This window comes from Rhipicephalus sanguineus, chromosome 7 (assembly GCF_013339695.2).
Source record: "Rhipicephalus sanguineus isolate Rsan-2018 chromosome 7, BIME_Rsan_1.4, whole genome shotgun sequence".
Lineage (NCBI taxonomy): Eukaryota > Metazoa > Arthropoda > Arachnida > Ixodida > Ixodidae > Rhipicephalus > Rhipicephalus sanguineus.
The window spans coordinates 50762882-50779272 of NC_051182.1; the positions used below are offsets into that span (position 1 = coordinate 50762882).

Here is a 16391-nt window from a genome sequence, read left to right on the forward strand (position 1 = left end):
GGGGTTTCACAGGTGCCTTCACTGCCACGGCGGCCGTGCGGCGCGTCAGCTCCTCACGCAGGAAGCGGACCTCTGCACGAAGGGAGGCGACCACGCGAGCTTGTTGTTCAACACCGCGGGAATGATCCTTACGGAGCCGCTCGTTGTCTTCGCGTAGTTGGGATACCTCGTCGCTGAGGAACGAGATTCCCTCCAATGCGTCGAGGAGGAGGCGGCGCAGCCCGGCGAGTTCGTCACCCGGAGGGGTACACGTGGAGAGGGAACCGGTTTGAGAACTGCAATGCTCACCGCTGCACCCCGACGAGTTGCTTTCGCTAGGCTTACCAGAAGCACGGCTCAGATCACATAAATTGCAGCAAAATGAGCGCGATCCAGACTTCAGGAGTTGCAGCTCTTCATCAGGCCAGGTTACACATTTCGCATGAACGCGTTTAGAGCAACTTTCACAGCGGAAAAACTGCTGCTTACCGAAAAACGGGCAGGTGCATAGCAAGCATGCATCCCGACTGGGAGCCATGGTGCGGTACTAATAATAATAATAATAATAATAATAATAATAATAATAATAATAATAATAAATAATAATAATGTTATTATTATTATTAATATTATATAGTTTCTTGGTCTTTCCGTTAGACGGAAAGACCTAGAAGCTATCAAAGAATCCATTTGGCTAGAAACCAACCTTGAGCGCAGTGAAAAATTGTTGATTGGATGTTTCTATTTACCGCCCAGCATGTCCCCTGCCTCGTTTCATGATGTCATGTCTTCCATTGAACTTGTGGTATCTTCTCATAGTGGGCACAGAATTATTGTTCTTGGGGATTTCAATGCACCTGGAATTGACTGGAGCACGCTTACCTTTTCTCATTACAATCATTTCATAGAGAAAAAGCGCAGCCTGCTCTTGGACCTTCTGTCGTTTAATTCCCTACTGCAACATAACTCAGTCGTCAATTCCAGTGGCAACGTCTTAGACCTGTGTGTGTCAAACGATCAACCCCTTGAAGTTTCCCGCTCCGACATCTCTCTTGTACGTCCGGACAAATTCCACCCACCACTTAACGTAAGATTATCCGCATCAGCCGAAACAACGAGCTTCAGCAGTTACGTAAACAAATCTCCGAGATTTGCCTTCAAGCGAGGCGACTACACGGGCCTCTATCATCACTTGTCTACCGTTGAGTGGTCACAGGTTACTGACAAACCAAATGTTGATGAGCAGGTTGATCGGTTTACGGAGCTTGTACTGAGCAGCATGCGTAATTTTATTCCCCAATATACACCTAAACAACGTAAATATCCCCACTGGTTCTCATCTGAACTTATCAGTGCACTGAAGCATAAAGATCACGCACACAGGAAATCTAAATGTTCTCCATCCAGCGAGTGGAAGGAAGAGTTCAGCTTTTTTCGAACTCTCTCTAAACGCCCATATAAACTGGATCATAGTTCGTACATTGAATTCTTAGAAAAAAGCGCCTCTGACAGGCCGGCTGAGTTTTGGAAGTATGTACGTAAACGGTCTAGCAAAAGCGGAGAGTCCTTCAGACTACTGGACTCAAATGGGGTAGAAGTGCATGCCGTCGCTGACTGTTTTGCCACGCATTTCTGATCCGTTTATAAGGCCTCAGACTCTAGCACTGATATCAGACAACAGCCCAAGGCGGTTAGCTCATCCAGTGCTTTGTCGCTGGATGAAAATCTTATCAGCGAATGCATTAAGCGCTTAAAACCATCCTTATCATGTGGCCCAGATGGCATCCCCTCCGCCATAGTAAAGCATATGGTACTATATTTGTCCCAGTACTGACTGTCGAAAACTGCTCGTGTTTTTCCAGTATTCAAGTCGGGCTCTAAAAGAGGTGCTTCTAATTATCGCCCGATTTCTCTACTATGTGCCACATCAAAGATCTTCGAGCTGGCTCTTCACAACATATTGTCTTTTAGTGTGAAAAACTCATTGATTCCTAATCAACATGGTTTCCTTGCTGGCCGCTCAACTACCACAAATCTTGCTAGTTTCATGACGCAGATCTCCACACCTATTTCTCAGAGAGGACAGGTTGACGTAATTTACTGTGACCTGAGCAAGGCTTTTGACGTAGTCAGCCACACACTGATTATGGTTAAACTTGCGCACTTTGATGTTGACTTGTCAGTTGTGAATCTCCTGCAGAGCTATCTGCTCAATAGATATTGTTATGTAGCCGTAAATGGCCAAACCTCTTATTTGTATAAAGTGACTAGTGGGGTCCCTCAAGGGTCGGTATTAGGCCCACTCCTATTTTTAATTTACGTTAAGGATGTTTCTTTTGCAAATCGTAATTCTTCTTTCCTCTTGTATGCCGATGACATCAAGATTTTTAAGGAAATTCATTCAGTTAACGACTGTCGCTTGCTGCAGTCAGACTTGCGCTCTTTTTCCGAATGGTGCAACGGTAATAACCTTTCTCTGAATACCTCGAAGACAAAATTCATGTCTATCACTCGCAAAACATCTAGCGTGTCATTTCAATACTCTGTCAATTCTGTGCCGTTAAGCAAGGTTTATGAAATCAGTGATCTTGGTGTTGTTGTTGACAGCGCGTTAAACTTTTTTTCTCACGTTAAGCGTGCTGCTATGCGGGGCCTTCGTTCTCTCGGATGTGTTTGTAGAATATCTCGAGAATTCAGGTCTCCCATGGCCCTACACAAATTGTACACGGCAATATGTCTTCCGCAACTTGAGTATGCGTCCGTGATATGGAATGGCAATGCTCAATCCAGCGGTAACACCATTGAACGAGTCCAGAAAAATTTCCTCAGCATATATAACCATCGCTTTGCTAAAAATGACTCTGGATCTCGTTCAAATACTGCTGAATTATTATCACTGCCATCACTTCACTGCCGACGAAATCGCTCTGATCTCTTATTTCTTTACAAGCTAGTCCACGGTATCATATCCTGCCCTGTACTTCTCAATTGTGTAAATGTTCGAATTCCGCGTAAGTTAACCAGAGAGAACAGACCGTTTCACGTACCCGCCTGCTTCTTCCAACACTCTACCGTTCACAGAATACAAAGTCTCTATAATGTTAATTTTCTTGATCTTGACGTTTTTCATAGCCCACAATCATTGTTTTAACCGAACTTTGCACTGTTTTGACATAGTGTGGCACAATGTACCAAGTCTTCCCTTCTGAGTCTTTCCACATAGTTGTATATATGCAATCTAATTTTTTATTCCCCGTCAATATTTCTCGTGTTGTCTCATTTTACCCCTCCCCTTTTGTGTTCATTTCTCTTTGTCTACGTGTTTTTGCTCTTTTTATTTCTGAAAACTGTCTGTATTGTATTGTTTATTTTTATTGTTTTTTTTTGCGTGCGCCAGCACAAAGACCTTACGGTTGTTTCTGGGCACGTTAAATAAATGATTGATTGATTATTATTATTATTATTATTATTATTATTATTATTATTATTATTATTATTATTATTATTATTATTATTATTAGTCCCGCACCATGGCTCCCAGTCGGGATGCATGCTTGCTATGCTCCTGCCCGTTTTTCGGTAAGCAGCATTTCTTCCGCTGTGAAAGTTGTTCTAAACGTGTTCATGCGAAATGTGTAACCTGGCCTGATGAAGAGCTGCAACTTTTGAAGTCTGGATCGCGCTCATTTTGCTGCAATTTATGTGATCTGAGCAGTCCTTCTGGTAAGCCTAACGAAGACAACTCGGCGGCGTGCGGCGATGAGCACTGCAGCTCTCAAACCGGTTCCCTCTCCACGTGTGCCCCTCCGGGTGGTGAGGGTGTTGGTGGTGACCTCGCCGGGCTACGCCGCCTCCTCCTCGACGCGTTGGAGGGAATCTCGTTCCTCAGCGACGAGGTATCCCAACTACGCGAAGAAAACGAGCGCCTCCGTAAGGATCATTCCCGCGGTGTTGAACAACAAGCCCGTGTCGTTGCCTCCCTTCGTGCAGAGGTCCGCTTCCTGCGTGAGGAGCTGACGCGCCGCACGGCCGCCGTGTCAGTGAAGGCACCTGTGATCCCTCCAGAACAGGTGACCGTTGGCCGATCTGTGACCTCCAAGCAACCTGCGTACTCTGAACAACCTCTGTCCAAAATTCTTTCATCTTCGAATTCGCCGCCAGGTGACGTAGACACGTCCGAGCGTGTCAGTGTGATGCCTGCGACAGCCTCTTCTGCAGCGGTAACTGAGGGTGTAAGAAAGAAGAAACCCGCCTCGTTTGGATCATTGAAGACATCCACTATATCTGTAGCTCAGCGGCCACAACGGCCACAACGGCCAAAGGCCATTTTTGTTACGAAGCTGAGCCCGGACACCACTGCTGCTGACATCAAAAAACATATTGCTTCATTCGATATGTCTCCCATTTCCTGCCGGCGACTTTAAACAAGATTCCAGTCATATTCTTCATTCTAAATCGAAGTTGACGAGGACACGCTACAACGCCTGAATGACCCTTCGATGTGGCCCCTCGGATGCCTCTTCAAGCCATTTCGTGGGGAGCTGCGCAATGACATGCTTCATCCCTCTGAGCTAGTGCCTGGAATCGAAAGTGCCGTGTAACGTAGACATATTCTACCAAAATGCTCGGGGTCTGCGTACCAAGACACTCGAGTTTTTCTCTAATGTTCTTTCGTCTTCTTTTCCTATTATCGCTATTTCTGAAACCGGGCTCGGCACTGAAATTCCCTCATCGGACTTTTTTCCCCCGACCTACACCACCTTCCGCCGTGACCGAGATTTCACTGAAACCAAACAGAAAGGCGGTGGCGTGCTGATTGCCATTTACAATTCACTGAAATCCGTTAGACGGAAAGACCTAGAAACTATCGAAGAATCGATCTGGCTATAAATCAACCTAGAGCGCCGTGAAAAATTGTTTATTGGATGCTTCTATTTACCGCCCAGCATTTCCCCTGCCTCATTTCACGATGTCATGTCTTCTATTGAACTTGTGATATCTTCTCATAGTGGGCACAGAATTATTGTTCTTGGGGATTTCAATGCACCTGGAATTGACTGGAGCACGCTTACCTTTTCTCATTACAATCATTTCACAGAGAAAAAGTGCAACCTGCTCTTGGACTTTCTGGCATTTAATTCCCTAGTGCAGCATAATTCAGTCGTCAATTCCAGTGGCAACGTCTTAGACCTGTGTGTGTCAAACGATCAACCCCTTGAAGTTTCCCGCTCCAACATCTCTCTTGTACGTCAGGACAAATTCCACCCACCACTTAACGTAAGATTATCTGCATCAGCCGAAACAACGAGCTACAGCAGTTACGTAAACAAATCTCCAAGATTTGCGTTCAAGCGAGGGGATTACACGGGCCTCTATCATCACTTGTCCACCGTTGAGTGGTCACAGGTTACTGACAAACCTAATGTTGATGACCAGGTTGATCGGTTTACGGAGCTTGTACTGAGCAGCATGCTTAATTTTATTCCCCAGTATACACCTAAACAACGTAAATATCCCCACTGGTTCTCGTCTGAACTTATCAGTGCACTGAAGCATAAAGATCACGAACACAGGAAATCTAAATGTTCTCCATCCAGCGAGTGGAAGGAAGAGTTCAGCTTTTTTCGAACTCTCTCTAAACGCCTATATAAACGGGATCATAGTTCGTACATTGAATTCTTAGAAAAAAGCGCCTCTGACAGGCCGGCTGAGTTTTGGAAGTATGTACGTAAACGGTCTAGCAAAAGCGGAGAGTCCTTCAGACTACTAGACTCAAATGGGGTAGAAGTGCATGCCGTCGCTGACTGTTTCGCCACACATTTCTCATCCGTTTATAAGGCCTCAGACTCCAGCACTGATATCAGACAACAGCCCAAGGCAGTTAGCTCATCCAGTGCTTTGTCGCTGGATGAAAATCTTATCAGCGAATGCATTAAGCGCTTAAAACCATCCTTATCATGTGGCCCAGATGGCATCCCCTCCGCCATACTAAAAGCATATGGTACTATATTTGTCCCAGTACTGACTACGATATTTAATAACTGCCTGGACACTTCCACATTTCCTAGCATGTGGAAAACTGCTCGTGTTTTCCCAGTATTTAAGTCGGGATCTAAGACAGATGTTTCTAATTATCGCCTGATTTCTCTACTATGTGCCACATCAAAGATCTTCGAACTGGCTCTTCACAAAATATTGTCTTTTAGTGCGAAAAACTCATTGATTCCAAATCAACATGGTTTTCTTGCTGGCCGCTCAACTACCACAAATCTTGCTAGTTTCATGACGCAGATCTCCACACCTATTTCTCAGAGAGGACAGGTTGACGTAATCTACTGTGACCTGAGCAAGGCTTTTGACGTAGTCAGCCACACACTGATTATGGTTAAACTTGCGAACTTTGACGTTGACTTGTCGATTGTGAATCTCTTGCACAGCTATCTGAGTTATGTTGCCGTAAATGGCCAAACCTCTTCTTTGTATAAAGTGACTAGTGGGGTCCCTCAAGGGTCGGTATTAGGCCCACTCCTATTTTTAATTTACGTTAATGATGTTTCTTTTGCCATTCGTAATTCTTCTTTCCTCTTGTATGCCGATGATATTCAAGATATTTAAGGAAATTCATTCAGTTAACGACTGTCGCTTGCTGCAGTCAGATTTGTGTTCTTTTTCCGAATGGTGCAACGGCAATAACCTTTCCCTAAATACATCAAAGACAAAATTCATCTCTATCACTCGCAAAACATCTAGCGTGTCATTTCAATACTTTGTCAATTCTGTGCCGTTATGCAAGGTTTATGAAATCAGTGATCTTGGTGTTGTTGTTGACAGCGCGTTAAACTTTTCTTCTCACGTTAAGCGTGCTGCTATGCGGGGCCTTCGTTCTCTCGGATGTGTTTGTAGAATATCTCGAGAATTCAGGTCTCCCATGGCCCTACACAAATTGTACACGGCTATATGTCTTCCGCAACTTGAGTATGCGTCCGTGATATGGAATGGCATTGCTCAATCCAGCGGTAACACCATTGAACGAGTCCAGAAAAAATTCCTCAGCATATATAACCATCGCTTTGCTAAAAATGACTCTGGATCTCGTTCAAGTACTGCTGAATCATTATCACTGCCATCACTTCACTGCCGACGAAATCGTTCTGATCTCTTATTTCTCTACAAGCTAGTCCACGGTATCATATCCTGCCCTGTACTTCTCAATTGTGTTAATTTTCGAATTCCGCGTAAGTTAACCAGAGAGAACAGACCGTTTCATGTACCCGCCTGCTTCTTCCAACACTCTACCGTTCACAGAATACAAAGTCTTTATAATATTAATTTTCTTGATCTTGACGTTTTTCATAGTCCACAATCATTGTTTTTATCCGAGCTTTGCACTGTTTTGACATAGTATGGCACAATGTACAAAGTCTTCCCTTCTCCGTCTTTCCGCATAGTGCAATCTAATTTTTTATTCCCCTTCAATATTTCTCATAATGTCTTATTTTACTCCTCCCCTTTTGTGTTCATTTATCTTTGTCTACGTGTTTTTGCTCTTTTTATTTCTGAAGACTGTCTGTATTGTATTGTTTATTTTTATTGATTTTTTTTTTGCGTGCGCCTGCACAAAGACCTCACGGTTGTTCCTGGGCACGTTAAATAAATGATTGATTGATTGATTATTATTATTATTATTATTATTATATTTTATTTATTTTTCTTTCGACCAACGGCAGGATACAACGTCTTTACAATGCTTACTTTTTGGAGCTCGATGTTTTTCACAGCTCCCAGTATTTGTTCTGCTCCGAGCTTTGCACTGTACTTACATAGCCTCGTACACTGTTGTCTTTTTTTTTTCCTGCGCATAGTTGTATATTTGCAAGTTTATAACGTTTCTTATCCCTAATATTTTTGTTTTTTTGTTTTTTTTTCGTGCGCCAGTACAAAGACCTTACGGTTGTTCCTGGGCACGTTAAATCAACGTTTGATTGATTGATTGATTGATTGATTGATTGATTGATTGATTGATTGATTGATTGATTGATTGATTACGAGTTTAACTTAAGATGTTCGTTTGCGACACGAGGAATGCCGCCATGACTGCGACTCGCTGAAAAGCATGAACACTACTGAGAGTCGCTCTGTGCGTGTTCGTACACGCCAGAGTTTTTCAAGTTTGTAATTATTTGATTATGTTCATGACCGTAGAAACTAAATTTTGTTTAAAAGGCGGCCACGTAGCGACTGAAATTTATTTTTCCAATTTAAAACGAACTCCCTAGAGGATCAAGCACAAATCGGTGCCTTGCGAATTTCGCGCCTATAAGGTACTTTGAAAGATAAGGGAAAACGATATGAGAGTGTTTCCTTTGTTAATTTTAATGACGAATCTCACCATTCTGACCAGGCATTGAAATCGTTGCCGGCTGTTTATCAATCACTTAGTGATTTGTATGATATTCCTTGTTGACATAAATATTAGGTACTGCACAAACTGGTGGACATCCTTAGCTTGCCAGTGAAATAACAATCGGATAATGTTATTCTTAACACTTACAGCAACAATAGTTTCAGTTTTTTCTATATACGACAAGCGCGTACAAGCTTCGAGAGTGCTCTTGCGCATGATGTATAGGGTGTTCGAGCATGCTTGCAGTCAGTGGGATAAAATTTTGCTGAACAGACAGTCACGAGACAACTGCGCTACTTTATTCTTTTTAGACGTAGAATTTATACTCCTCTGTAAAACTTACTGCGCATGCTCGCGCCTGTTTACCAAGCACGCTGCTTGATAGGATGTATGTTTTTTTGACGTTTATACGCAATAGATGATTACGTGCAACGTCACCATGTGGAAACATTGTTCCTGCTGCTAGCAGAAAAGCGCCGCAAGGTGTCTCTCATTTGGGTGTTAGCAGAAAATCAGAACGGCAAACAGTGCGAGTGATAGCAGAACGCCAGGTCAGTCATTGGTAGCACCTACCGGCCACGTGACTACCTTCCGCAGTGCACCCGCAAGCAGTTACCTTGTTTGCAAGCGGGCGTCCCACACATTCTGTTTCGCCGCCGAACGTTTGACAATGATGTTCCTTTTTTTCTGCCGGGATTTGCTTTACGCATTACTCGCTGGCCTTCTGGCACGACTCCCTAACCCGATGGAACCGCCCAAAGAACCGGAACCGGAGACCCCCATCCTCTATACCCATTATGACTACGTGATCGGTAAGCGAATCTGCTCTGTTCTGTAGCGTCAAAACAGGTTTCTTAAGGGGATCCGTTCGACATAACATATCATAAGCACGCATGTTTTAAAGCTGTGTTTAAGTAATGCTGCTTGCCGTTCGTGAACGTTCACTGATGTCCTGTGGGTTGTCGGAAACACTTGCGTGCCATGGCATATGCAAGCGGTGGGCGGCGGCTCGAGACGATATCGCCCCGCCCTCCAACACGAACATCATTACCGCGGTATTTCTTTCGTGCTGTCATGCATCTCCGCTTCGAAACAACCACCTGTGGCGCAAATCAACCTTGACTGTGTCTTGAATGCCTTTGCACTCTCGAAAATACACTATGGCCCGGCACGGTAGTCTAGTGGTTATGCCGCTCGGCTGCTGACCCGAAGGTCGCGGCATCGAATCCCGGCCGCGGCGGCTGCATTTTCGATGGAGGCGAGAATGTTTGATGCCCGTGTACTTGGATTTAGGTGCAGGTTAAAAAACGCCAGGTGGTCGAAATTTCTGGAGCCCTCCACTACGTCGTCACTCATAATCTTATTCTGGTTTTGGAACGTTAAACCGCACATATTCATATTATTACTAATATTAATATTTTATTATTATTATTATTATTATTATTATTATTATTATTATTATTATTATTATTATTATTATTATTATTATTATTATTATTATTATTATGAAAATACACTTCGGTGGCAACATTGCGGATTAGGCCTAGTTGTCACCACGCAAGCGCATCGAGATTGGCAAAAGTACGACTCCTGTCAGACATAGCACGAGGTTTTTACAGCGTTTCTGCTGAGAGCGTGCTGATCGTGGCAGCCGGCTGTGGCCTTGTATCTGGGTACACACTGCATTGTTGTCATAGGTGCCACTCAACCCGAGGCATAGTAAACGGAGACGGGGGTCTGGGGGATGGTGCATGAGCTACCTAGCCTTTCTAGCTACAGGGTGTCGCCTGCCCTCAGTGACAATGTAGCCCTAAAGGATGCATATCGGGGCCGAAATTTGGGACAAGTTGAAGCTAGTCGTGCCAGACTGCATGCGTCATCTTCGTAGTGGTTGGCGCAGAGGGCTAACCTAGAGTCACTGGAAAAATTTCAGTATCGCATCTGTTTTCCACGCGCCGCCGCCGACGCGATTGGCTTACTCGCATCACGTGACCTTTCGCCGCCATATCCCTTCCAAGCGCTTTGGGTGCAGGTGCGTTCAATGCAGAGCGTGGCCGGACATTTAGCAATACCACGGTCCCCAGAAGTACTTCATCGCTTTTTTAAACGCGTCATGCGGACAGGGGCGTAAGCAGAATTTTTTCCGGGGGGGGGGGGGGTCACCTCCTCGATCTGAAGTGGGGGCCTGGCAGGCAGACATGGTCGATTGTCATTTCGTGCGATGTATGCCACGGGAAAAAATTTAGGGGGGGGGGAGGGTGTAATAATAATAATATCTGGGGTTTAACGTCCCAAAACCACGATATGATTATGAGAGACGCCGCAGTGGAGGGCTCCGGAAATTTCGCCCACCTGGGGTTCTTTAACGTGCACCTAAATCTAAGTACACGGGCCTCAAACATTTTCGCCTCCACCGAAAATGCAGCCGCCGCGGCCGGGATTCGATCCCGCGACCTTCGGGTCAGCAGTCGAGCGCCATAACCACTAGACCACCGTGGTGGGGCGGGGGGAGGGGGTACGGGCCCGGTGTGCCACCCCCTGGCTACGCCACTGCCTGCAGATGCCAGAAGAGAGTAGCTCACCATCATTCGAACGTTACTGATGAGCTACTCTGGGAATCTCGTTTGCCGTGTGGGAAAAATTAATGTCAAAGAGCGCCGTTCTACGCGGCTACATAGTTGGCCTGAACGAATTCGCCCCCCTCGAATAACACTCCTTCCTTCAGTGAACTGCACTAACTTTGCTGGAAAAGATCTTATGCGACAGGATACTTCACCTTTTGGTTCGCTATGGTCAGCGATATTGAAAACTACATACCTTTCTATTTGCTCGGCTGTTTATATCTCGATCTGTTGAACAGATTAGGCATGCTATCCGAGTTATAAGCGTGTCACGCACGAGAGCGAAATCGAAGATTTATTAAAATAATAACTGTTTACTGGTATACCTTGAAGGCAATTGTGACATGACCATTTAGCATTGCACAAAACAGAAGCGTGCAACTCTGTTGATAAACCTGGTATAAGGCAACGTTATCAAGCGTACTTTTTTAATTTGTTGCAAAAAAATGCTGCTAATTCTGCATTGCGCCGAGCGCACCCTTAAAATACTGTATAGTTGGTGAGAAATTGTCACAGCAAAAAAAAAAAAAAAAAAAAAGCAGATCCCACGCATTGAGGGAGTCGATTTTATGCGAGACCTAGGTCTATATACATACTGTGTTGCAGTAGCATGCGGTTGAAACATTCCGGGATGCGCTATTTCTAATGAAAAGAACATAAAGCACCGTGCCGAGGAAGTTTTAATAAGAGCGCAGTATGAAAAAAAAAGTGCGGCAGTGCAGAAACCGAACCCCAGCTGTTTACGCGCTGGCAACGCCAAAAAAAGAACTGTTTGTCGGAACAGAGCAAAATATTTGCAAATTCATTGCAACGTTGATAATATTAAGGAGACAAGAAATAGGAAATGAAATAAGTAGTGATGTCAATCATTTTTGATGGCCTTCTACGTATCGCAAGATAAGATGCACCTTACCTACCGCACGCCGATTCGCCCGTGCGTTCGGCTGCTGGCGTTCCGAATCAAGACGTCGCGCACAAGTTCCAATTACCGTACACACACAACTTCTATTACACATATCAACCAGTTGAACAGCAAGCACAGTGCGTAAGCAGGCTATGCGTCCGCGATCAGTCGAAGGACGCAATGTTGAATGTTCTCTATGTTGTTCGATAACGTTCTCGAGCGCAGTGAACCTGAACACCGACTACAAAGCTAGCGCAGAGTCAAGATTCACCAAATGTCGAAGTAAATGGCATCTCGCTCGATGTCACTGCGCTAATGCAACAATGTTTACAGCCCCGGACCTAGCGAACACGCCCGAGCGTGACACGAAAAGAGACCGATGAAGCGAAGAAGAGAGTTCGCGAGCACATGGCAACATTCGCCGTACGTTTCATTAGTTACACCGCTAACCGCGCAGTCGATCCATACCAGTCGATGACTCGAAGTCACTTCTAATATCCTCTTGAAGAAACACACACACATAATGCCGTTCTGCCGAGCGTAACACGGCACTGAGGCTAAAAGATCGATCACTTCTCAACACACGCTAGCAACGCTGTAGCAACGCGCCGGACGGCCTGGAAGGGACATGGCCGCCGCCACCCAATGTTGCCCGCGTGCAGCCTACCTTTGCGGTACTCTGGGCTAACCGAAACACATGCCATGTGGACGTAGAGCAACATTTTCCATTTTCTGAATTTTTTCTGTTTCTTATTGTAAAATTACTTGGCAGACTGGACAGGCTGCCGAAATCAGACGAAACCGCATTTCCGTGCCATCCGACGTTGAGCATGAGTAGTGCCGAGCCATTGCAATGCACGTGGGAATCCTTTAACTTGGCGTGGACTGGTTAAATACGTGTATCTTTTGGTGGGAGGCATCGCTTTTTTTATTCCATCCGTCACGCACTCTTTTCGACTAGAGCAAGGTGGGCGTGAAGCATACCGTGTTCGCTTTGCTTCGATTTAATAGGTAACAAATCTCGTGTCTTACAAACAGATGCCAGATACATCATTAGTTCCCTTCTTTGCATAGTCTTTTAACTAGTGATGCAGAACTATCTGTAAATTGACTATCAATAGCATCGATAGTTTTTCTGAAACTATCGATAGTGTAGACAAACTATCGATAGTACTACTATGGACCAACTATAGAGCAATCGGTAGTACCATGGTTAATATTACTAGCGATACTACTGCCACGCGTGCTTATTGCTTTGTCTTGATGTATTCGGGTTTCAGACACAAAGACTGTTAGCAACGTTTGACGCAGACTGCGCCGTAATGTTTTGAGAAGCTTCACGATTGTTTGGGGTCATTCTGTCAAGAGTACACTCCCGACGCGAATAGTCAAGTTTATTCGAGAGCTTACGCGAGCACCAGCGATAACGCTGGAAGGTTTCATGACTGATGTATAAAAGACGACGCTTTCTACCGATGATCAGATTACTCGACGGCCAACGACTGTCCTCGCCGCTATCAGCACGCAGCCTGTATCGCTTGTATGTTGAGTTCTGATTTTCGGGGCAGTCGGCACAAATCCTTCTCTTGTCCAGTGTCAAATTTTGCGCCCAAATAAAGAGCTCCGTATTTCCCAGTCTTGTTGAAGCATACTTCACCGTCACAACCACGTGACAATACTATCGATAGTGGTGTGAATTATGATGCTGTTGCGGGCCGGCCATATTGCCAAAATATTTGTGATAGCCTACTATCAGCTTCGCTTAATTTATGAGCAATTCTTGGCAAAAGAAATAAATTATTTCCGCAGTGAAAATGGCGGGATATGTCGATCAACAAATCAATAAATTCACGTCCAAAGCAACCAGTTACACCTTACAATTAAGAAAATTAAGTTTGTTATTTCATGAAATAATTAGTTCGTGACATTTTTTTTTGTATTTTCAAATCATAAAATGCAATATAAATTTGAATAACTGATCACGTACCGCAAAATTTCACATTGGACAACAGAAGGGACGAAGACGAGCGCTTACTTCCAAGGTTGGAAGTAAGCGCTCGTCTTCGTCCCTTCTCTTGTCCAGTGTCAAACTTTGCGCGCCGTGATCAATTATGCATTACCAACATGTCCAACTTCATACTCTTATAAATTTGAAGCCGCGCAGTTCCACTATATGTAGCGCTTTCCTTTCCGCTACAGCTGAATAGTTTGACTTTATGTTCATGCGTCAGCAAAGCACTCTGGTGAAGAACACAAGCATGTGAACTTTCTTGCCCTTCAGCCCGCTCCTCCTGCTTCCCTATGTACCACGCGCGCGGGGAAACAAATTTATTCTTCAATGAGTTCGTGCTGTTGATTTTATGCTATCGATAGTACCATCGAATTTTTTTACTATCTATAGCGCTATCGACAGTATTTTTTACCTTCGATAGTTCGATAATGACTCAGCTATCGATAGTATCAGTAGTACCAACGATAGTTCTGCATCAGTACTTTTAACGCGGTAGCCTTAAAGGGCTAGTTTCGCAGAAATTGCGGTGTCGGCGTCATTGGTTGAGCGAAAAATCTTGTCCATGAGATAAAAATCAAGATGCAAATAAAATAAATAGTAAAAATTTAGGGTTCGAGTGAGAATCGCACTCAAGCCATCTGCGTGGCAACCAGGTGTTCTACGTCAGAGCCACACTATTGTTTGATACTACTCCGGAAAAAGATACTATATAAATGCCATGTAGTGGAAGGAGTCTCCTTAACGCACGAAATATTTCGTGGCAGAAGCGTAGAAACGCACCAGGCGTCAAAACTTGTGAATTGCGCAAGAAGTGGGTGTTTTAAAGGCCCACCCATTACAAAGTGCTCAGAAATATTTAATCACCATCAGCTGCAAAAGCATTAACAATGTAAGCAGCTGTGTAGGAGCACGTGTTGCCTTACGGCCGCGCAGTGGGCGGTTCGCTGAATTGAAAAATGAAGAATTATGGCGTAGTGGGCGCTTAACAAGGGTGCTTGCAGCAGGCATTCTAGGACAGTTTGAAACGGTCTATGTTACGCGTACAATAGTTCGCTTCCTAACGGCACTGTGAGGCGTGCACCGAGAACCGAAGTCAGGCTAGCATTTCAGAAGACGATGAGCACGGGGCCCGATTATGCTATCACGTTCTACTCTTTATGGCCAAACTCAAGCGTCCTCCAAATTTTTTTGTTTTTTGTTTTGTTTGAAACGTATCCTGTGGTATTGCAATACGAAAAAGTGTACCCGAAACAAAGAGGCGGTGAGTCTAATCAATTGTTCAGTTTACTAAAACCAAAAAAGGAAATACCACTTTTATACTTATCTGCGATTTAATGCACACAGCCGCATATACAGTCGGGTATATTGGCGTCGAATTGAGCTTTTTAGTGAGAAATATGTGCCAAATAATAAGAAACTCGTCAGTTGAATACTTGTCTCTGCATTCAGCTGTTTCTGATATGGTAGTCTTATCTTTCATCGAGGTTACTTCTCATTTCACGTTGCCAGAATTCATTGCTGTCTGTATATGGAGGGATGACAATCGTTTCTGTCGGTAGCGACGGAATTGTCGCGCTGCTGAGCACGTGGATGTAAGTCCACTTCCCCGCATAGCTGAAGCAAACAAGATGGATAATTGTGCAATAAGATAGACAGAAAGGGAAAAAGAAAGAATACGTGAGGCACGGACACGCCTAGCTTCGTTTGCGCCCGCTTCCCCGTTAGGTCAAATGCTTCTGATTTTTTTTTTGCTCAGCCTCGTTTTTATCTTCAGTGACGTCGCTGCATGAGTAGACACCTCCGTCATAAACTTGAACGGTTGCACATGACTGTATTCTTTACAAGCCAATAAAAAGTGAAAATAACAAAGCGATTTCAGAGCAACCTAATCCCTCTATGTAATTGGTGTAACACCTAGTCGATGGAACATAAAGATTGGGAATTCAGTCGGAATGATTATGTGAAATAAAGTTAGTCCTATCACATCTATGGGTACAATAAATAATAATTCCTTAATCGAAGGCTATAACCATAGTCCCTCAATACTTTTTTATGGTCACGAAACTTCGGGCCAAGTTTGGTATAGGGACATAGTCTCCCGCCAGGGGCGTTAGTGCAGACAAGGGGGCTTTCATCGCGGCCGCTTAAACGTCTTTTTGGTGCGTCAAGAGGTTTCCGCGGCGGCGACTCGCTGTGGTGGCTTCACGGACATATTTGGCTTTTTTATATACTGATCACCCATCGCGTATAGGCAGCGTACTCGTATCTGCGCGTAGCGGCCATAAATGTCGGTTCGGTTGCGGCAGTGTTCTATTCCATTCGATCGCGGCGAAATCGGCGTGCAGCCACGCCCTGCACGCTGATTTAGCAAAGACTGCTCGGTCATGCCTTTTTGACGCTTTTTATTTTCCACGAGGCTGTAGCCGACGTCAGCGGAAGAACCGCGACCAACACAGCCGTACGTACGACGGG

The 16391-nt window shown here is 44.6% G+C and overlaps 1 protein-coding gene across 1 annotated transcript in view; it reads left to right on the plus strand.

Moving 5' to 3' along the window:
• Positions 1–9082: 9082 nt before the first annotated feature.
• Positions 9083–16391, plus strand: part of LOC119399438 (alcohol dehydrogenase [acceptor]) — an 88221-nt gene continuing 80912 nt past the window's right edge. Inside the window, exon 1 of the mRNA XM_049417389.1 lies at positions 9083–9195. Within this exon, the coding sequence (XP_049273346.1) occupies positions 9129–9195 (67 nt within the window). The 5' untranslated portion in view covers positions 9083–9128. The remainder of the gene's footprint in view (positions 9196–16391) is intronic.